The 22,261-nt window shown below is 37.1% G+C and overlaps 1 protein-coding gene across 2 annotated transcripts in view; it reads left to right on the top strand.

The window, feature by feature from the left end:
• The window catches only part of LOC108695808 (coiled-coil domain-containing protein 152-like), a 38,521-nt gene that overhangs the window by 10,269 nt on the left and 5,991 nt on the right, over positions 1–22,261 (top strand). For both annotated transcript variants that reach the window (XM_041569478.1, XM_041569473.1), the window contains 2 exons: positions 6,802–6,904; positions 9,339–9,466. In XM_041569478.1, coding sequence (XP_041425412.1) covers positions 6,802–6,904; positions 9,339–9,466 — 231 coding nt within the window. The remainder of the gene's footprint in view (positions 1–6,801; positions 6,905–9,338; positions 9,467–22,261) is intronic.

The raw sequence follows: 22,261 nt of genomic DNA, 5'->3' as shown, positions 1-22,261 counted from the left end.
TCCGATCCCGCCAGAGCCCATTGCGCATCATAATAGGATCGTTCGGCCATGCAGCCAAATGTTCAGATTACCCCAGATATAGCCATACTCGTTAATGGCATATTGGGGAAAGATCCTCTCATTTGGCGATGTAGCCAAACGAGCGGATTCTTTGCGTCTATGGCCACCATTAGGCATAGAGGCTGGGCAGACAATTACTTTCACTTTCTGTTCTGCACTTCCTAGATGTCACTGCTCTCCCTTGATTCCCCAGTTCTCTTCACCATTTAATTGTGTAACCAGGACATGGGGATGGACATCAGGTCCCCCATTCTGCTGCACAAACAAGATTCTGAGATGATGCAAGGCTTTCCTTAATAACAGTGTCCACAAAATGGCTCCTGCCTGCTTTCTATAAAAGCAGTTCCCCACTACAATAAACCAAAGCAATAAATTATACATTTGATTTCAGTGAAAGCCACTTGGTTGGTTGTGGGTGGACACTGAGCTGGAGAAAACTTTTTTTCCCTATTACTCCATGACTTTTAATTTAAAAAAGTAGTGATATTGAGACAAAATAATAGTTGGTGTCCCACCATACCTGGCACTTGGGCAGTAACCCATAGCAACCCATCATTAATTAGCTTTTTTCAGTCAGCTGCAGGGTCTACACTGAAAGCAATTGCCTGATTGGTTGCCATGTGTTACTGCCCAGGAGCAAATTTGTCCAGTGTTAATAAATGAGCCTGAGTGTTCAGATTCAGATTCATTTTGTGTGACATTTCATATAACATGTTAAAGAAAAATGTTCTGAACTTGCCTTTAGTTCCTCCTAAACCTGTCAGTCTGCAATTGTACCTGTGTGTTTCTAAGAAGAGATTCCCGGCCAAAGTGGAAGAACACAACTTTACCTAAAATTTGAGTTCATTTCTCATCTCTCAATTGATAAATGCAGTACCACATGAGTTATATCCATTATGGGGGGAATTCACAAAAGTGTCTGTAAAATAAGTAACCCAGAGGTGGCAGTCGACAAATTATTAAAATGTCGTACGAATGGCAAATTCACAAAGGAAGATGTTACCGTCTCTGAATGTCTCGTAAGACCGACAATTTTCTAAAATGTCGTACATTTTACAGAGCGTATTCAAAAGACAATTTGACCGACATTTTCATTTTGGAGAGCCTAATGTGTCGGAAAAACTGTAGGTAAAACAAATGAGTTTACGAGCAATTCATAAAAATGTCGGGAAAAGTGGCTCTGAAAAAAACCCATGTCGAAAAAATTGGCGGGTACATGCTCTGTGAATTTGTCCACTGTTACTACACTTTCTACGACATTTAAAAGACATTTTTTTGTTCCCGACGCTTTTGTGAATTCTCCCCCCCCATGTGTTGTCTCATATAAATGGAAGTAAACCTCCTGTCAAATTTTTAGTTTTTAGATGGCTGTTAGACAGATGTTTTTATTGCTTTTTTTGAAGTTGTTTTTAATGACAGATTCACAAAAGTGTTTCTAAACTGTCTTTCTTTCACCGAAAATTTAAAAGTGGTAGAGGGATCAGAATTCTGACAGATTTCAGTTTGTGAATAAGGAGAATGAATTTTGCACCACTGTTATTCCAAAAAAAGCCGTGTTTATAAATTTCCCCCTTAGGGGCAAATATAATAAAGGGCAAAGTGACTAACGCTAGCGAAGGAGATAGACTCTAGGGGTGCTTCGGTCCATAACACCAGGTGAATTTGCGCTCTGATGAATGGACGTAACTGAGCAAATTCACTAAGATGCGGATTTTACTGAGCGTTACCTCTTGCGCCAGAATTGACTTCGCCACCTCAGACCAGGCGAAGTGCAATAGAGTAGAAAAAAAAGTCCCAAAAAACGCTAGCGTCTTTTCCTTTTTTTCAGGCTGATAGGCTGCAAAAGAGTGTAATTTTCTAATGTAATGTATTTGCTGCAACATATACGTCCATTGAACTTTAACTTTCTGCTTTATGCAAATTAGGCAACGCTTGATTCAGTAACGCTGGCGCAACTTTGCCAGTGTTCGGCGCACTGGACGCAACATTTTAGGTTAGTAAATTTGGCCCTTAGAGTCTTAAAGGGGACCTGTCATCCAGAGATAAAAAGGTGTCTAATAAAAGTCCTTTTCAAATTAAACACAAAACCCAATTTTTTTAAATTAAAACACCCATACCTTTTATAAATGCATTTAAAAATCTCAGCTGTCTTTCATTTTTGCCTGCACCACCTCTGTGCCTGAGGCATAAAGATGGAGCAGGCAATTGCTTTCACTTTCCATTCTGCACTTCCTAGATGTCACTTACATCCCTCTCCTTCCTTACCATCTAATTTTGTAATTAGCGCACAGGCATGTGGATCAGGTCCCCTATTCTAAGGAGTGTTTACAAAATGTCAGCTGTCTGCTGCCGGCTGTCATTGTAAATTCTCAATTAAAATAATTTATATAGTGTAAGTATAGTTTATTTTGCTTGAATAACATCATAAAATAGGATTTGGAATTATTTCTTAGGGTGGCAAATCCCCTTTAATTAAAGATACATCATAAATAAGTTCCTTAACTTTCATCAACAAATACAGAAAATACATTTTGTTCTTATTGCTCACAGTTTTCCTTCTCTAAATAAAAAGTACTTTTCTATTAAGCATAGAAACCCAGATTCCATTACACAGATTAGAAACCTATTTACTCCCAATCTCTTTAGAAAGAGCAGCCCTCAGCTCATAGGTGTGCTTCAGACATACAGCTTCTCTTTATTGTGTGGCAGTACCAGCCTTCCTCTTAACCCAAGAAAAGGGCACCTAGGTCTAGCAGCTCTACAGTAGCAATAATCTGGCTCTATTAACCCCACTACAACTCTATAGTCTAAACACAAACCAGAAGTACACATTTTCCCATACATTTTCCAAAGTCCTATATACCTTTGCTCAGCAAAAACAAAATAAATGGGACTTGTGTTTTTTATTTATAACATTTGTACACACGTATTTTTTTATTGTACTTTCTAAATCTGCCTAAAGTTTTCTTTCAAGATATAACAAGATACAATTAAAAGTTATGTATCTTTCAGTACATAGAGGAATATATCAAAATGTCTTTTTTTATGTATCTGCTATTATCACGGGCCTCTTGAGTGATCACATTCCAGGGGCCATTGTTTCTCCCACTCAGCTTGTTACCAGGGGGATCAACGCAGATGCAGATATAAGAATATTAAAAGTCACCATATAGTTTCATGATTATATTAAGGTATTAGGTTGCAAATCAAATGCTTTTATACAGGTCATGCAACTGAGAAACAACTTTTAATACAACAGAGGTTACAGTATTTTTATTTACTGCACAAGTTTTAATGAGGCTTGTAACATAACCAACATCACTAAGCAATATTTCTGAGTATTTAAATAAAAAAGTCCATCCAAACTAAAATCCACTATTGGACCTTATTTTTTATTAAAAAAGCATGATTTAATCAGATCTGGGACAAACTCGATAAAATGGAGCGAAAATCCGAATCGCTCTATTTATTCTGGCATTATCCCGAAAAGTCCGATTTTTACGGACTTTTGCCCGATTTTTGGGCTAAATCCAGTGCAGACCACAGAAACTCCCAAATAGGATAGGGACCTCTCCCATTGACTTATATGCAACCTCGGCAGGTCTGAGATGGAGGATTTTCAGATTTGGACTTTTCCCATCCTCTGGGTATAATAAATCTTGAAAGATTTGAGCTTTTTTTCCACTAAACATTTGGATTTTATATTAAAAAAAACCCATAAGCTTTTTGCATTTGGACTTTAATAAATAACCCCCTTAGTGTCATAATAACTTTAAGCATATATCTTTCTGCTGATATTTTCTCATACCTATGTATCTAGACAGACTTGCACAACCGACATCTATATCCTCCATATCTTCATATCCTTCTTATAAACTCAGATTACATCCTGGCCTTTATAGGCTCCCAGAGCTCCAAATCCAAATTATAACCTTACAACAGGAGAACATGCCATTTAAAGAAAACACAGAACACAGAAATACACCACTACTTGTCAAAAAATAATAAACCAAAACAATGAAAAAATGTGGCTTAGGAGAAAGATTCCAAAAAATAATAAATTTAAAAACTCCTGAATTTCAGTAGCCGCCATAACAAAATTTAAAAAACTAGTCTCCTCTTGGGGAGTTTAATCTTACACAGTACTGATTTCAGTGAGCATGTGTAAAACTACAGTACATTGTGCCAATACAAACGCTTTGTGGGCGAAAGGCAGCCGTCAAAATTGACAGCGCTGATAAGACAGCACTTAGGGGTCGAATTTCGAAGTAATGGGAGGTTTTTTTTAACTCCCATAACTTCGAATAAAAAAGACCAACCGAAATGTATTAAAAAATCAAAGTTTCTTTTTGTGGTTGTATAGGCTGTATTCGATAGTTCGAATCGAAGTAAGATTGAATTAGATCGAATTCGAATCGTAGTATTTTTATTTTTTTTTTAAAAAAAACAAAACCTTTTTCAAAACTATTTTTCAACAAATGACTCCAAATGGGTTCTAGGAGGTCCCCCATAGGCTAAAACAAGCAATTTGGCAGGTTTAAGATAGCGAATAGTCGAAGTCGAATTTTTAAATAGACAGCACATGATAAAGTTTGATATTCGAATTTTTTATACAATTTTCTATTCGATTCGAATTTGGACTATTCACTAGTCGAAGTACACTATAATTACCGCGAAATTAGAATTTAAAAATTTAAATTTTCACTTCGACCCTTGATAAATCTGGACCTTAAGCAATTAAGTAAAAAGCTACACTACACCTAAAATTACTTTTATACTAAACATTCACCAAACATACCAAAAAAAATTACACATATTGAATTCATTTTTTAAAACACATTCATTTACTCATTCATAATAATTATCAGTACAATTAATTCACTTTTAACAAATAAAATGATATACATCATCAAATTTTACAACATAAAATTCTCTTACAACTATCGAACTAAAATAAAAACTAAATTCTTGAAATGATTCCTTGTGACTCTATATTTATGTAATTCATTTACAATTTCGAAAACTATATCTACACGTCTGTATGTATTGTTAGTTTCCTTCCATTACAAGGAGACCTACACCACCAGTACTGGAACTTGTGTCTAAATCATAAAACTTCCTCAAACTGAGTAATCTGGTGCAAAAATATTCACTAAAATTTTGCAGCAAGTGCAACTACACAAGAATGTAACACAGTATGGGCAAATATATAGTGAATTGCAAACAGTACCAGCAAATAAAGCCACACACATAACATAATTACATGTTACAATCACAGTATAATGGTCAAATGTTCACTCATACCCAAAAAAAAGTAAACCACAATAAAAGAATTTTATGATTTACTGATACTGCTAATCCATTTTCTTCTATCAGGTCTTTACAAAGAAGATTCAAAAAGATGCCACTGTAAGAATAATGAGAAAAAATTAAACCATAAATAAATTATTGGATAATGAAAAAAACAAATAAGACATTGCCAGCCAATCTTTAAGAACAAATAAAAATTGAGCAAATTGTTTACAATAAAATGTAAAAAACATTAACAAGAAAGAGAAAAGACATAAAAAGAGCACAAACCTCCCACACACTGCTTTGCATGTAAAGCAGTGTACACAGATACCTAAAAGACTGGAAATGGCTTGCTAAAACGAAATAAACAAAGCAAAAATAAAATTTAAAGACGAAAAGGCAATCAACCCCCAAAAAGCTGAAGTATTAACAGATGCAGAAAAACAATCAACTTTGTGATTCATAGAAACTATCCTTGAACAATCCAACACATCTTATATGTGTCATATGTGGGCGACATAAAAACAAAGATCTCAAATAAAAATAAAAAATCCAGCAATACAACAAATGCCAAACATGTTGTGATTATGTCTAAACAAATGCTTCTAACCTTTCAATTAAGAAAAAGAACAAACAGGACTCATTTACCAACAGGCCTAGACTGGCAATCTGTGGGTTCTGGCAAATGACAAAAGTTGCCATAGATAGTCACTATTTATTGGGCTGGTGGGGGCTTTACAGGCCTCTGTTTGGTCTGTTTGGATCTCTGTGTATCTCAAATGTGCGTGTGTATATATATTTACACACAATCTGCTGGTGCACACACTAAGGGGCCGATTCACTAAGGGTCGAATATCGAGGGTTAATTAACCCTCGATATTCAACTAGGAACTAAAATCCTTCGACTTATATCGAAGTCGAAGGATTTAGCGCAGATAGTTCGATCGAACGATCGAAGGATAATTCCTACGATCGAACGATTAAATCCTTCGAAACGAACGATTCGAAGGATTTAAATCCAACGATCGAAGGAATATCCTTCGATCAAAAAAAGTTAGCCAAGCCTATGGGGACCTTCCCCATAGGCTAACATTGACTTCGGTAGCTTTTAGATGGCGAACTAGGGGGTTGAAGTTTTTTTTAAAGAGACAGTACTTCGACTATCGAATGGTCGAATAGTCGAACGATTTTTAGTTCGAATCCTTCGATCCGAAGTCGTAGTCGAAGGCGAAGTAGCCCATTCGATGGTCGAAGTAGCCCAAAAAAAACTTCGAAATTTGAAGTTTTTTAACTTCGAATCCTTCACTCGAAGTTAGTGAATCGACCCCTAACAATAATTCAATAATTCAATGCCTGTGTGCTGGTTATAGAAATGATAGATATCAATAGTATAAATATATATATATATTCTTTTAATATATGCATATCATGTTTAATGTTATTTTTCAGGATTATAAGAACAAAGTTGTTATCTTAAAAACTGAGCTCAGAACCAAAGAAGAAGAATGCGGTGCACAGATCCAAAAGATCCACTGTGAATTGTCTGCAAAATGTAAGATTTATAACATTTGGCAGGAATGCAGAGCATATAACTGTACACTGGGGTAAAATATATAGCAAACAAACAGTTGGATTCTGGCAATGCTGAAGGAAATGAGAATTTCAATAAGGCATATGTCACTGCTACTGATATAGGTACATTGTTGCAATGTATCATGATATCTGTATTTAGCTCTGAAAATAGTTTATGCTATCTGTAAGGAAAGAAAATGGAAATGGTTTTGTGGGCAAATAAAATATTAATGATTTGTTTAAGTTTCACAGATAACAGTAGTTATCAATTTATTATATGTGAGTATACATTACCCAAGGAAATATTTCTGAGCATTACGGGTGCAAAAGAACTTAAAATTGTGGCGCACTGAATGATGGAAAACTGCAAAACTGAAGGGGTTATTTATTAAAGTCCGAATAGCAAAATTTTAGAAAAATTCAAGTTTTTTTTTACTATAAAATCCAAATTTTTAGTGGAAAAAAAAAACCTTAAAATTTTTCAAGATTTATTAAACCCGAGGATGGAAGTCCGAATCCGAAAATCCGGCATCTCTACTGAGGTTGTATATAAGTCATTGCGAGGGGTCACTATGCTATTTGGAAGTTTCTGTGGTGTGCACTGGAATTAGCACAAAAATGTCAGACTTTTCTGGCAGAAATCTGAAAAATTTGTGCTTTTCAGGAAAAAGCCAGGAAATAACTCTGAAAATATTTTTTCCGTGTTTGTCCCCGATCAAATTAAATCGTGCTTTTTTAAATAATAATTAAGGTCTAATCAAGGATTCTAGTTTGGTCTGACTTTTTTTATTTAAATAGTCAGAAAAAATTTGGATTTTGATAAATAAGGCCTGTGTGTTCCAGCTGCATGAGGAGTGCCAAATCTTGTCCACCCCTATGTTTGTCAAGTTGCACAGCTTTTTCTTTTTCAGTATTCCAGCTTTGCAGACTCCAAAGAAAGTATTGTGTTTCATCTGTCAACAGTTATAACAGATAATCACTGAAAACTGAATGCTTATAAATTACAGTAAAGTGATTGACACATTCCAGTGTTTTCGATCAGTGTTAGTATCATTTTATACAATGTTCTGGCATACTGACATGTTCCAGGTTTTTACAGCAACCTGTCACCATCATGTTACAAAGCTTCCTGGCATAAATTTTGATAAAAGTAACAAATTGTTCATCCCTGGATAATAGGGATGTGCAGGCCAGGGTGAAAACCACGGGTTGGGCGGGTTCAGGACAACTTTGTAGAAGATTGCTGGTTCATAGGTGGGCTCAGGTTGAGCTCTTCCTTCCGCTTTCCACGTAGGGTTCACGGTGGGAGGCATCCGGCTAGGGTCGGGAGTGATCCTTATTTTTGTTAACCCACAAATAGCTACTGGATAATACTGTTTCACAAAATACTTTGCAACTATCCAACACCTTAAAGGCTTTATGCTCAGGTGTGTTGAGTGCTAATGTTCAAAAGTATGTTCTAATGAAAAATATGATAAGTATATTATGTAGTAGTAGCCAATGATGTATTGGAGACAAATGTTGCTTTATGAAGAAATGAGTAGGAAGTTGGAAGTTACTTCTCAAAGTCTGGGGTCCTCCTGTGGACTCAAAGTAGTCAATGGGATGGTCAGCCTTAATGCTAATCGGGATATAATATGAGGTGAATGCTGATGTGCTATCTTTGGTTTTCCCTTAAGACCAGTCCGAAGGGCAATTTGGCACAATATGTGTTGTAAATATTCATTCGTGCTTAACCTTTTTACAAGGTGAAGGCAAACCCAGCCAAATGTTGAAGCCATTTAAAGGGCTTGGACATGAACGAAAACCCTTGAATTACTGTGTAACAACCTTATTTACTTCTTGAGGATTTTATATGGATAGTAAATTGTTTCATTTATGAAGGCAGAATGTCTGTTGATGAATCATCTTCTAGATGTAATAAAATAAGGAGTAGGACACTACAGGGCACTGCAAAACAACCATGAGTCAAAAGGAAGGGGCTATTATAACTACTGTCTTTCAAGTTAGCCTTCCAAGGTTCTTTTCCAGCACTGAAGCCTGTTGACTCAGCTTGATGTGTGATACCCTTATTTCCAAATGGTTTTCCCATGTATGATTTCTATACTGCCCCTTTAGGGCCAAAAGACAAAATGATCATCTCAGACAGTTGTGCAGCATCACAAGATTCTGTTTATGATCTATATCGACAATTTTTAAATAAGATGATTCAAAAAACTATCCTAATTTTCCACTGTGTATAAATTAATACGGATAAACCCTGGTTTCTTTCAGCTGGTCAGAACATTTTCCATGGGTGAAAGATGGTAACTGCTGATTATGCAACAAGAAATGTTTTACATTTATGTAATCTGAACATTTTGTTTATAAAACTAAAGAGATTTTCTGTGTCATCACATTCTACAAATTTCCAGCAAAGCTAAAAGAAGAAGAAGCCAACAATTTACTCCTGAAAAAAGACATGGAGATTGCAGCGTTAAAACAACAGCTACAGAAAAGGGAAAAGAAAATGCAGAGCGAGCTAATAAAGCAGCAAATAGAGGTATTGTGTTCATCAGTACAGCATGTCCTCAATTTTACTAGAGTAGGGTAGTTCACCTTAAATTAAATTTAAAGCCTCAAAACAAACTAATGTAAAATTGTCCACGGAGCATGGTTTACATAAAATGGGAACTATCACAAAAATGCAAATTTAATATAAGCTTCAGCATACTGAAATAAGAAACTTTATAAATACAATCAATTAAAAATGATGTACTGTTTCTGAAATAATCAAGTTTTTCTTCAATATTCCTCTCTCAGGATCTGTTTCTCTTCATTCTCTCTTCATGGAGGAGTTGGATGTCATTGACTGTTAGATCCAATATATCTTATAGGGATGGGTAATTTTGCCTAGGAGATGTATTTGAGCTCATTCTATTAAAATCACCAGAAATCCTGTCTCTCTACATGCAGAATTTGTGCAAATGGCCAGGTCTGTATTTAGTAAAATCCAGAACAGGTGCTAGGCTCCCTGGTCTCTGCTCCACTTCTGCCTGTAGCAGCCACCTTTCACTTCGGGAGGAGCCCTTCACTGATTGGATGCCGCCAGGTCTTAATAAGAGAGGAGCCAAGCAAAAGTTCTGAACGAGCAGTGGGGTACAGTTGTTATAAAGTCTTTGGACGGAAGGCACAGTACTTGGAATAGACAAAGGCGTAGTCAGAGAAGCCAGGGTCATTGCGGGCAGAGTTCAAGCAGAGTCAGACAGGCAATGGTTGGTGCAGGCAGAATTCAAGCAGGGTCAGACAGGCAATGGTTGGTGAAGGTAGCGCAGGCTAAGGTCAATACCGGTGGAATCAGAATAATCAGGCAGGCAAGGGTCAGATTTGGCAGAGTTTAGAATAGTCAGGCAAGCAAGGGTCAAAACAGGAATCAAACAGCATCTGAATCGCACCCGGGAACTAACAAGTTAGACCTAACAACGGGCATCGAGTTATTTCACGGAGCCCCTTTAAATATTTGAATTTCGCGCCATGCGCTGACGTCATGATGCTTGCGACGCTTCAGACCACGAAAGTACACGCCGCAGCCGCCATAGAGCATTCGGCAGAGTATAGGATCAGATAATCGCGGTGGCTGTCCCTGCTGGACAACTAGACCACCAGGGTGAGACTTTACAATGACTATCTGACACCCAACTGCTGCAAGTAGACAGAATGAAGAGAAAATGATGCTGAAAGAGAGATAGTGAACATAAACTTGATTATTTCAGAAACAATGCAGAATATTTAATTGATTAATTTACAAAGATTCTTATTTCAGTATGATGAAGCTTATATTACATTTTCATAGTTTTCGTAGTTCCCCTTTAATTCTGTTTTTTAAGTTTTCAAGATGTTAACAGTTTTTACACTGCTACTATAATGATTTTACAACAATTCTGCCACCTGCTGTTAATTCAGCTGACGGCCACAGTCAGCAGAAAATTAAGTTAGTGAAAATAAGAAAGTCTTGTAAAGTTAACAGTAGCTGGATGAGGAGCGCTCTATATATCAATACAGTTTGCTGCAGCAGAATGGGAGAACAGAGTATTTTCGAGCCCTCTCTGTTACAGCAAATCCAGTGATTAGTAGACCACACAGTAGTTTTTCACTAAAAATTTAGACTAACTAAAAATCGCATTGTATGCGGATGACCTCCTTTTATTCCTGGCCGACCCGCAGAACTCCCTTCGGCACGCCCTTGACCTGGCAGATCGGTTTGGTGTCTACAGTGGCCTGGTCATAAATAAAAGCAAGTCTGTCCTCTTCACACTCGAGTCTGACCAGAGGGAGGGTGACATTCAGGGGCTGTGCTGGGTGTCCCAGTTCAAGTATTTGGGTGTTCAGGTTTCCAATAATGCACTAGAGTATGTGGCCAAGAATATTGACCCGGTGCTAACCAAATTCAAGAGTGTGGTCGCTCAATGGATAAATCTTCCCTTAACAGTGTGGGGTAGGGTGAATCTTTTTAAAATGATATACTTGCCGAAATTCCTTTATTTGTTACAGAATGCACCGATATGGATCCCCCAACAGGTTTTTAAGCAGGTTGACACCGTCCTTTTCTCCTTTATCTGGGCACATAAACCTCCCAGGGTCAACAAATTGACTCTGCTGGCCCCAATAGATAAAGGAGGACTGGCCCTCCCCCACCTAAAACTGTATTACCTTGCGAGCCAATTAGCCTTCATCCACAATTGGTTCAACCCTGACCCTGAAAACCCATTGACCGCATTACATGCCACCCTGGCAGGTTCATTTGAGGCTCTTCGTAATGCTCCATATAGGAGGGTCAAGGACACGCCAGAGCTTCCATCCACACTGAGCTGCCCACAAAGGGCTTGGGCGCTTACTAATAGAATGCTGGCTAGGCCGCCCTCCTCACCCTCCCCACGCGCTCCTTTATGGAGGAACTCTAATTTCCCGCATCTGCGTCAACTTCCAGATTTTGTCTATTGGCCCAAGCTGGGAGTGAAGCACTTATCTGACCTCTTAGAAGATGATACCCTCCTGACCCAGGCCCAACTTACCGCTAACTTGGGGCATCAACACATTGACTGGCATAGATACTTTCAACTCCGGCATGCTATTACTGCTCAGTTTGGCTCTCTAGTTATTCCCGCGACCACTATGCCACATGAAGACAGGTTGTGGGACCCGAACCCGCAGAAACTAGTATCTAACCTGTATCGAATCTTAATAACTTCCACGGGTAGCCCCTTTGCTAAAGCCAGAACTAAGTGGAACACGCTTATCCCCAATTTGGAGGATGACGCGTGGGAGGAGGCAACTAGTGAGGCCTACAGTTTTCTGATTTCCACTAAAGATAAAATGGTGCAATTTAGGATACTACACTGCACTTATATTACGCCGCTAAGGCTTAAGGCCATGGGTAGAAACCCTGATGCTGACTGTCCCAAGTGTGGACGACCGGATGCAGACTTCTTTCACTTATTATGGTCCTGCCCCATGATCAGCAGTTACTGGGCACGGGTGGTCTCTCACCTCTCCGAAGTGGTCCTGCTTCCTGGGGTACTTGCACCGGAGGTTTGTCTCTTAGGAATAGTAGAAGAACTAGCGCCCCTCGTAAAAACCAGATGCCTGCTACGCACCCTTTTATTCTATGCCAAAAAACAGATTGCCATCAAATGGATGAGCCACCTACCCCCGACAGTCAAGCAATGGCAAAAATTGGTTAATGATCGGCTCCCAGTAATAAAGCTTACATACTTAGCTAGGCACTGCCCCCAAAAATTTGATAAAATTTGGGGACCATGGCTAGAGGCTCAAGATGAAGTGAATCTTCTGGTGTAACTCATTAGGGATGGCACTGTTTGTGTGGATCTCATTCTGCTCTAATATATTGTTGTCTGGGGGGTAGTGTGCTCTGACCCTGAGTGCCTGAATGGGAAATTGTTGCTTAAATGTATGATTGTCTCATGCTGGGGATAAGCTGTCGACTGTATGGAGTGTTCTTTGCCAAGTTGCGCTGCAGGGGTCCTGCGAGACCTCGATATATTGTGATCACTGCTTATGTTACCTGACATATACCTTTGTGTTGTATGTTATGTTTAAAATGTAAATAAATACCTTTAAAAAAAAAAAAAAAAAAATTTAGACTAACTAGTGACCTCCATAGTACTACAGTATGAGGAAGATTTATTAAGGGTCTAATTTTGAATTCGAATTTTCAAACTTTTTTTATGGTCAAAACTGTCCAAACTTGATTGAGTTTTTTAAAAAAAAGTTTGAATTCAATTTTCGAGATTTATAAAAGGCCCTTTAAGAATTCAAATTCAACTATTTGCCACCTAAAACCTGCCGAATTCATGTATAAGTCAATGCAAGAGGTCCAGTGACCAATTTGAAGATGTTTGCAGCCTTTCTGACTTTCGAGTTTTTTTCAGAGAAAAAACTCGATTCGAATTTGGTCGAATTCTAATTGAATTTGATTCGAGTTTTCGTCTCGGTAAAATTTGTCCAAATTTTACATATTCGATTTTTTTTTTATAAATTCATGTGAGTTAAAAAAAAACTCACATGAATTCGAAATTCGACCCTTGATAAATGTGCCTCCCTGTGTACAGTGGAAGAGCTATATATAATATGCTCACAAAATAAATTTTTCAGGGATTATTTTAATCTTAGTGTTCACATGGTATATAAGCTTGCAATATGTGAGCAATTATTTGCCCACATGGGTCCATAACCTGATTGATTGTGTTTAAGAGCCAAATTATATTTGAATGACAATGCCATAAAATTACTTCTGTTGAGTCATTGGTTTGACTGAAAAAAAAATACATTGGAGGGCCACATCCAACTCTCAGACCTTCAGCTTGGGAGTCTTGGTCTATATTATTAGATTGCTTGTTATCTTCTTAAAGGGGAACTTTAGTGAAAATAAATATTTAATATAAGCTTCATCATACTGAAATAAAAAACTTTCTAAATACAATCAATTAAAAATTCTGTACTGTTTCTGAAATAATCAAGTTTATCTTCACTATTCCTCTCTGAGCATCTGTTTCTCTTCATTCTGTATTCATGCAGGAGTTGGGTGTCAGATATTCATTGACAGTTAGATCCAATATATCTTATAGTGGGGGCTCCTTTCCTAGCAGATGAATTAGAGCTCACTCAAATAACTGATTCCAGTACAAACAAACTCTAACAAAATAACTGCCTTTTGCACAAATTCTGCATGTAGAGAGACATGATGTCTGGTGATTTTAATAGAGCTCTAAAACATCTTCTAGGCAAAAGGAGCCCACCTATAAGATATATTGGATCTAACTGTCAATGAATATCTGATACCCAACTCCTGTATGAAGAGAGAATGAAGAGAAACAGATGTGGAGAGAGGGATAGTGAAGATAAACTTGATTATTTCAGAAACAGTACAGAATTTTTAATTGATTGCATTTAGAAAGTTTCTTATTTCAGTATGATGAAGCTTATATTAAATTATACATTTTGCAGTAGTTCCCCTTTAGGTAGGGCTACCTTCTAACTAGTAATTAATATTCAGGTAGCAGGGTCAGAGGTAGACATATAAACACAAAAGTGATGTTATTGCCTAAATTAAATTGTACCTGGACAAAATGAAGAATATTTGTATTCTTTAATGCACCCACCTATACCACAAATACTAACTGTGACTAACTCTTGCAGGGAAATAAATAGTGAAGACAGTTGGCTTGCTAATGCACATGACATCTCTGCGTTTCTCTGTATTTCAAATGTCTGGTGAAACAATAATACTTAGTCTGTCACCTACGTACCCAAAATAAACCGCTTTGTGTTGCTTGTGGAAAAATTAAACTGCAAGTCGATCAAAAACCTCAAGTACAGGAGAGGTTGTAATATAAATAATAGCAAATACAATATATAGGGAATGGTAATTCTAGTAAGCAGAACAATAGTATAGCATCCTTTAAATATGATGCTTGTCAGAAGTATTCGACTTGGAAAAACACAATATAACCAATATTACCCAGTCTCATATAATTCCCAATGTTTCCATTGTCAGAGTGAGTCAGTTAGGATTCTAACCCACAGCCTCTGTGTGGCTTTGCCTTTTTTTCTTTCTTTTCTGTGGCAGGGGACTGTGTCATCAATGTGTGCTGTCAAAGTAATGTTTAACAAGGTCTGCATCGTCTCTAGAAACTGGATTTGTGAATCTCTTTGCAAAATGGCAACCATCCTATATTTGAGGGGTACTGGTATAGCACTTATAACACCAATGACATCCATTATTGTATCAGGTGATCGGGGACACCAATAAATGATCACACATTATGCTATATCTTGTACCTTAGCGTTCTCGGGATTTGACTGTATTTATATCACATTTTATAGTTCATATATGGTCCTTCATAAGCCCTGCTTACAGTACAACCAATGAAACTGTTTACAATAAGGATATTTCACATGACCTTAAAGGGATCCATCGGAAAACATGTTTTTTTCAAAACGCATCAGTTAATAGTGCTACTCCAACAGAATTCTGCACTGAAATCCATTTCTCAAAAGAGCAAACTGATTTGTTTATATTCAATTTTGAAATCTGACATGGGGCTAGACATTTTGTCAATTTCCCAGCTGCCCCCGTCATGTGACTTGTGCTTGCACTTTAGGAGAGAAATGCTTTCTGGCAGGCTGCTGTTTTTCCTTCTCAATGTAACTGAATGTGTCTCAGTGGGACATGGAATTTTACTATTGAGTGTTGTTCTTAGATCTACCAGGCAGCGGTTATCTTGTGTTAGGGAGCTGCTATCTGGTTACCTTCCCATTGTTCTTTTGTTTGGCTGCTGGGGGGAAAAGGGGAGGGGGTGATATCACTCTAACTTGCAGTACAGCAGTAAAGAGTGATTGAAGTTTATCAGAGCACAAGTCACATGACTTGGGGCAATTTTTGTGAACATTTTTTCCCATGACAGTATCCCTTTAACATTTAGGGGGTTATTTATCAAAATCAGATTTTTAAAATAAAATTCTGGCCAAACTAGAATTCATGATTGGACCTTATTTGTTATTTAAAAAAAAATGTAATTGGATCGGGACAAAATCGTAAAATAAAATCGAGCAAAAACCTGAATGGGATTTTGTCCAAAAATTCTGAAATAGTTGTATTTTTGGGCTTATTCCAGCACAAGGGACCACTCCCATTGACTTGTATACAACCTCGGCAGGTCTGAAATGCCTTATTTCGGATTCAGACTTTTTGCAGCATGGACTTATAAATCCAGAAAAATGTGAGGTTTGTTTTTCAAAAATTCGGATCATATAGTAAAAATACCTCAAATTTTTTGAGTTTTTTCCATTTGGACTTTAATAAATAACCCCCTATAATAAGGAATGCAATTATGCATGTACAGGTGGGTAGTATTTTCTCATAGTTCGCCCGAAAATGTATAATGTAAATAAGAATACTTTCTATATATAATGTGATGGGTTGAGAATGAAAATAATTCTATGTTACTAGGCACCTACCTTAAATCAAAGGTCAGGATACAGATTTAGCTAAGCCACACATATGTAGCAATGTAAGAGATCATTTTTAACAATATATCCCACTCAAGTTTTATTATATAGGTCACAGCATAGAGTGCTTCAATCTTTGGCATGAATTGATGGTTTCAGTGAGGTTTGAAACTGGTCTTGTTTGAAGTTCCTGTAACTACACAATATTTCTTAGAAATATTCCTACCTAACATAATGAATGAGTGCCTTAGATATACTCAGGGGCAAGGTTCAAGAACAGGACATACAAGAGGTAATTTATGTCACGGAAAGCAGTGTACAGTGGAAAGTGGAAAAACAAGCAATTGGCCATTGTTTGTATTTTGCACACTCTCTTCTTGTTGCTTGAATTGCCACAGGTTTATGCATTCTGTATCCTAAACCTAAAGTTGCTCTGTTGAATCCAGTGCTGCCTGCGTTTAGCAGTGATATACTGTATCACGAGAAGCAAGCTTGCTGAAAGAGCACTGTTATGCCCTCCTTAGTGCTCTTGCTAATTTCAACCTAAAGATGAAATTAAAATTGTTACTGAACACAATAAAGGGAAATTGTCAAATTTTTACAAAAAAAAAACGCTTATCGTTCATCTAATTTTTTAAAAAAAATTGGATCTTTGAGCACTGCTGAATATGTATTGTCTTCAACCTGTGTTTGTGTTCCCTATAAACCTGTCTTTGTGTTCCCCAGAAACCTCCTCTACAGTAATAATGTCTAGATCTAGGGGGTTATTTAGGAGTTTTTTATACCTCGAATGAACTCACATGGTTTCTAATTTAAGAAAATACATGAATGGAAAAACTCAAATCAGCGATTTCAGTGTTAACAACGCAAAAACTCTATTTGAACCCTCTGAAAAAAACTCGACCATCATAAAGACTATTAACATCTTCAAATGGTTCAAGGGACCTCTGCCATTGACTCCTACATGACCTTAAATGGTGTTATATGGTGTATTTACAGAACCAAGCTAATTCCAGGGTCAGGTTTAATAAATCTCAAAATATCTGTTTTTTCTTTTAACACAAAAAATAGATTTTTGACCAAAAAAACCTTGAAAACTTGAATTTTCATGAAAAACACGACTCAAACCTTAATAAATAACCCCCCCCCCCTTGTGTGTTTTGGCACAAAGGTTGCTCAAGGCCACTTTTCACCTTATGTACAATACAAGGTACAAGACACACTGGCACCAGATACAAGACAAAAGCAAGTGTGTTGTGGATAGTGTTTTAATGAGAATAACTCTGTGCCTGTGTATGGATAGTAAACATGCCCTATGGCCTTTAATATAAATAACTATACATTTGCATCAAAAGACAAGCTTCTTCTCACAATAAATATTCATATTCAAGTGGTGGTATAAATAAATATCAAGCAGCAAATCTGAATGTAACGTATTTGCTGAGAGTATTCCCACAAATAAGATTAGCATGTATAAGCGATGTTCTACAGTGCAGAGGGAGACTGTGTAAGCATTAAAGCGTACATTTCCAGTGATGGATGATCGACCGGGACATATTTGCAGAAGCAGCTGTATGTTATTGCTACGTGTAGCAGATATCTACTGATGTATGTGTAGTGTATAGCAATGTTTCAGTCACTGTACGCAAGCACAAGCCATGATTGCTTCCATCTGGAACCCAGGTGTATTCTGGCTACACATCAAACTGGCTGCATGAAACTACATAGTGTTCATACAAAAAAGGAAATGTAGTTATTAGGACGGCTTTATGCATTTTATATCAGTTTGCTCCTGTGGGTCTAATATGTTTATGTTGGCATTAAAATAAGTGGCAACCTGCTGTGCTTACAGAATGTGCTTACAGAAATATAATGCAGCTTGCATTTACACCGATATAATTCAACTACTGCTTTAAACAAAAACATAAATACATTCAGTGCCATTGTCAGCATGACACTCGAGTATAAGCCGAGTTTTTCAGCCCCCAAAATATGCTGAAAAACTCTACCTCGGCTTATACTCGGGTCAAGCGTAAAAACGGTCGCCGGCGTCTATGAATAGTCGCTGTCGCCTAAGAATAGTCGCCGGCATCCAAGAATAGTCGCCGGCGTCCAAGAATAGTCTCCAAGAATATTCGCCGGCGTCCAAGAATGGTCGCCGGCATCCAAAAATGAGATGCCGGCACCTCCAATGGGAGCAGAAACCCTCAATTTTTTGATTGAAACTTACCAGAAGCTGCTGCATTTCTCACCCTCGGCTTATACTCGAGTCAATAAGCTTTCCCAGTTTTTGGAGGTAAAATTAGGTACTTTGGCTTATACTCGGGACGGCTTATACTCGAATATATACGGTACTATGGGTAGAATGCAGCATTCTTAGATTCTGTTTCATGAAATACAGTTCTAGATTCCATAGAAGGTACATGTTAGTCAAGCATGAACCAAGTATGAAGTGCGGCTTTTTATCCAAAATGCTTTGGACCAGGGGCTTGTCTGATAAGGGGAGATTCCATAATCTCCATGGTTTGTTAAAAATCGTTTAAGCATTTAATAAACACAATAGGATTGTTTTCCCACTAATAAGGATTAATTATATTTTAGTTGGGATAGAGTACAGGGTACAGTTTTATTATTACAGAGAAAAAGGAAATCATTTTTTAAAATTAAAAACTGTTGCTAAAAATGGAGTCTATGGGAGATGGTAATTCAGAGCTTTCTGGGTTTCCAAATAACAGATCCTATACCTTTATAAGTATAGTATAAACTAAGATGCACTGCAGAAGAAGTAGAGCCAGGAAGAGCCAAAGATAATAGAGAAAAAGAGTGAATTTGGCAAAAGATTCTGTAGATGATACTAAAAAAATTAAGACATGGAAAAAGACAGCTGGGTAGTTCAATAATGTAGCAAAAGGCAGACAGAGAATTAGGGGAAACTGTTTTATTATTACAAAGAAAAAGGAAAATCATTTTTTAAAATTAAAAACAGTTGCTATGGGGTATATTTATCAAAGAGTGAAGTTAATAGTGAAGTTCCGCCACTAGAGTGAAATTCCGCCACTTCCCATTCATTTCTATGGGGTTTTTAAAGGCGTATTTGTCAAAGGTTGAAATTTCACTTTCACCCATTGATAAATACGCCTTTCAAAATCCCATAGAAATGAATGGAGAGCTGCGGAACTTCACTCTTTGATAAATTTACCCCTAAGGGAGATGGTAATTCAGAGCTTTCTGGGTTTCCAAATAACGGATCCTATACCTGTATAAGTATAGTAAACTAAGATGCACTGCCAGGAAGAGCTCAAAGATAATAGAGAAAAATAGTGAATTTGGCAAAAGATGCTGTAGATGATACTAAAAAAATTAAGACATGGAAAAAGACAGCTGTGTAGTTCAATAATGTAGCCAAAGGCAGACAGAGAATTAGGGGAAAACATTTGCAAACCTACTGTGTATCATGTTCTTGTTTCCATCCCACATATACTGATATTCAGTCATTACAAAGAAGAAAATAATTTTTCTATTGGTATTTTTCTGGACTAATCAACTCAACGAAAATATTATGAATTAGTTTAATTAAAAATGTGTGCACCCTCTAGTCTCTTTAGCTTCAGGCAGTAGGCTGTCTGCACTAGGTTCTGGAATAAATACAACGATCAATTCTTAATCTGTGTTACTACAAGAACTGATAGCAAAAAACAGTGCGTAGAAGCACAAATGTTAGTACCGTAACTGTAAATACTCAATGCTTCCAAAGTTCTGATTGTGCGCTCTTTACATGGAGTATACAGCTTTCCTTAGGGTTCTCTGGTTTCCTACTATATTTTAAAATATGGGATTGTTCCTAATGTATGTGCCTATAGTAGCATGTTAGGAACCTTAGATTTTAAGGATAGGGTGGGACTGAAGTTAACAATGAACAATTGATGTAAAGCTTAATATAGGCTCTTAAAAACTCCTCTGGTATCATTAAGTCTTTCAGATCTCTAAGTCATTAAGAAATTCAGATCACTAGGAGTACCTTTTTTAATATGTCTTGTTGATGAAGGGATTTATCTTCATGCTCACAGACTCTAATACAATATCACTATCTAACTATTTCTATTTGGATTCATGAGCACTTCCCACTGTTCACAAAATTCCTTGCCTCTATATGTTGCGAGGATTAGCTTGCTGAAAATGCATATTGCCCCTGGCAGAAATATAGCATTTCAGTCTTATTGAATTAAAATTGTTTAACATATTAATAGCAGTTGGATTCCATAGGTGAATTAATATTATATCAGAGTAAGGGAATCATACACTGTAGGCAGAATAACTGCATATAATATTTATTGTGCATCCACACATGTTTCGGGCACCAAGGCCCTTTTTCAAGTGTGTCAAACAGTGTAAAACCAACAGCTTTATAATACCACACCAGAAGCGCCACCCACCAATTATGTAATTAGCCCATTAACTCTTAAGTCCTTGTTAACGGAGTTAACCAAATTCCTTAAAATTCTCTCAGTGAAAAGTTCAGAGTGATTAGTAGACGTTCACAGTCCAGTTGTATAGTGTAGAATAATAGCCTTCTTGTAAATCTCACTAAATAAGAAACAATTTAAAAGGTTACAAAAGTAGCAAAAGATAAAAGCAACATAATATCTCTGTTTGGGTCACAATCAGGAACTGCACAGTTCAAAGCCTACCTGCTAAGAAACCTTGGTGCAACGTAAAACATTTTATAATAAGTTCTTACCATTAGCTGGTTTCCATAGGGCAAGTTATGTACCAACCTATTATTCTAGAAATATAAATCTTCAATATCTGTAAAGAAACAACATAAACAGTTCATAATTATAAGAAGGGAATAAGACTCCAATGGTCATTCATTCCCCATTGAAGCATTGTATCCATCTTTTTAATCCTATAAGCTTCCCCTTTTGAAAGAATCTGTCTATGTCCCCACCCCTTTTTGGCATATTCACTTTTTCCAATATCGTCCACTTTAACTTACTAAGGTTATGTCTCTCAGTGTGGAAATGTCTGGAAACTGTGGTGTCCTTGGCAGTTCCAGATTTAAAGTTCCTGATATTACTTCTATGTTCCTTTACACATATTTTGACTGCTCTAATTGTCTGTCCAATGTATGCCAGTCCACATGGGCATTTCAACAAATATATTACAAAGTTTGTTTCACAAGTGGCGTAATCCTTCAGTTTGAATTGTGTCCCTTTAGTCGGATGGCAGACTATATTTCCTTTTATTATTCATGAGCAGCAGATGCAGTTTAAACATGCAAAGGTACCTTTCTTGGGCTGGCCCAGGAACATTTTATCTACTTTATTTGTTTCGATATCTGAGGGACACAAGATATCCCTGAAAGAGCGACCTCTAGTGTAACAGAATAGAGGAGGAGTTTTACAGTGATGTCCATATTTTGTGTCTTGTTGTAAAATTGGCCAAAATTGCTTTATTATCCCTTCAATCGATTTACTTTGTTTCCCAAATTTTGTAACAAAGGATATCCTCTCATTTTTTGTGTTTTTTCTTTCGGGTTTTAGTAGTTGTTGTCTGTCCATTTCCTTAACTTCTGTTAGAATGGGTAATAACCTTTCTCTCTTGTAACCCCTATTTACAAACTTATTGGTGAGAATTTTTGCAGAGGAGTGGAACGCTTCCATATTTGAGGATATACGTTTGGCTCTTATGTACTGGCCCTTGGGTATCGCCCATATAATATTTGGATTGTGGAAACTGTCTGGGCTGAGAAGTGTATTGCGGTCTGTAGGCTTGGAATACATGGCAGTTACAAGCTGATTGTTTTGAATGCTAATATTTATATCCAAAA

Source organism: Xenopus laevis, chromosome 1L, assembly GCF_017654675.1.
Source record: "Xenopus laevis strain J_2021 chromosome 1L, Xenopus_laevis_v10.1, whole genome shotgun sequence".
Lineage (NCBI taxonomy): Eukaryota > Metazoa > Chordata > Amphibia > Anura > Pipidae > Xenopus > Xenopus laevis.
Note: the sequence above shows the minus strand (reverse complement) of the source record. Positions and strands in the feature narration are given on the sequence as shown.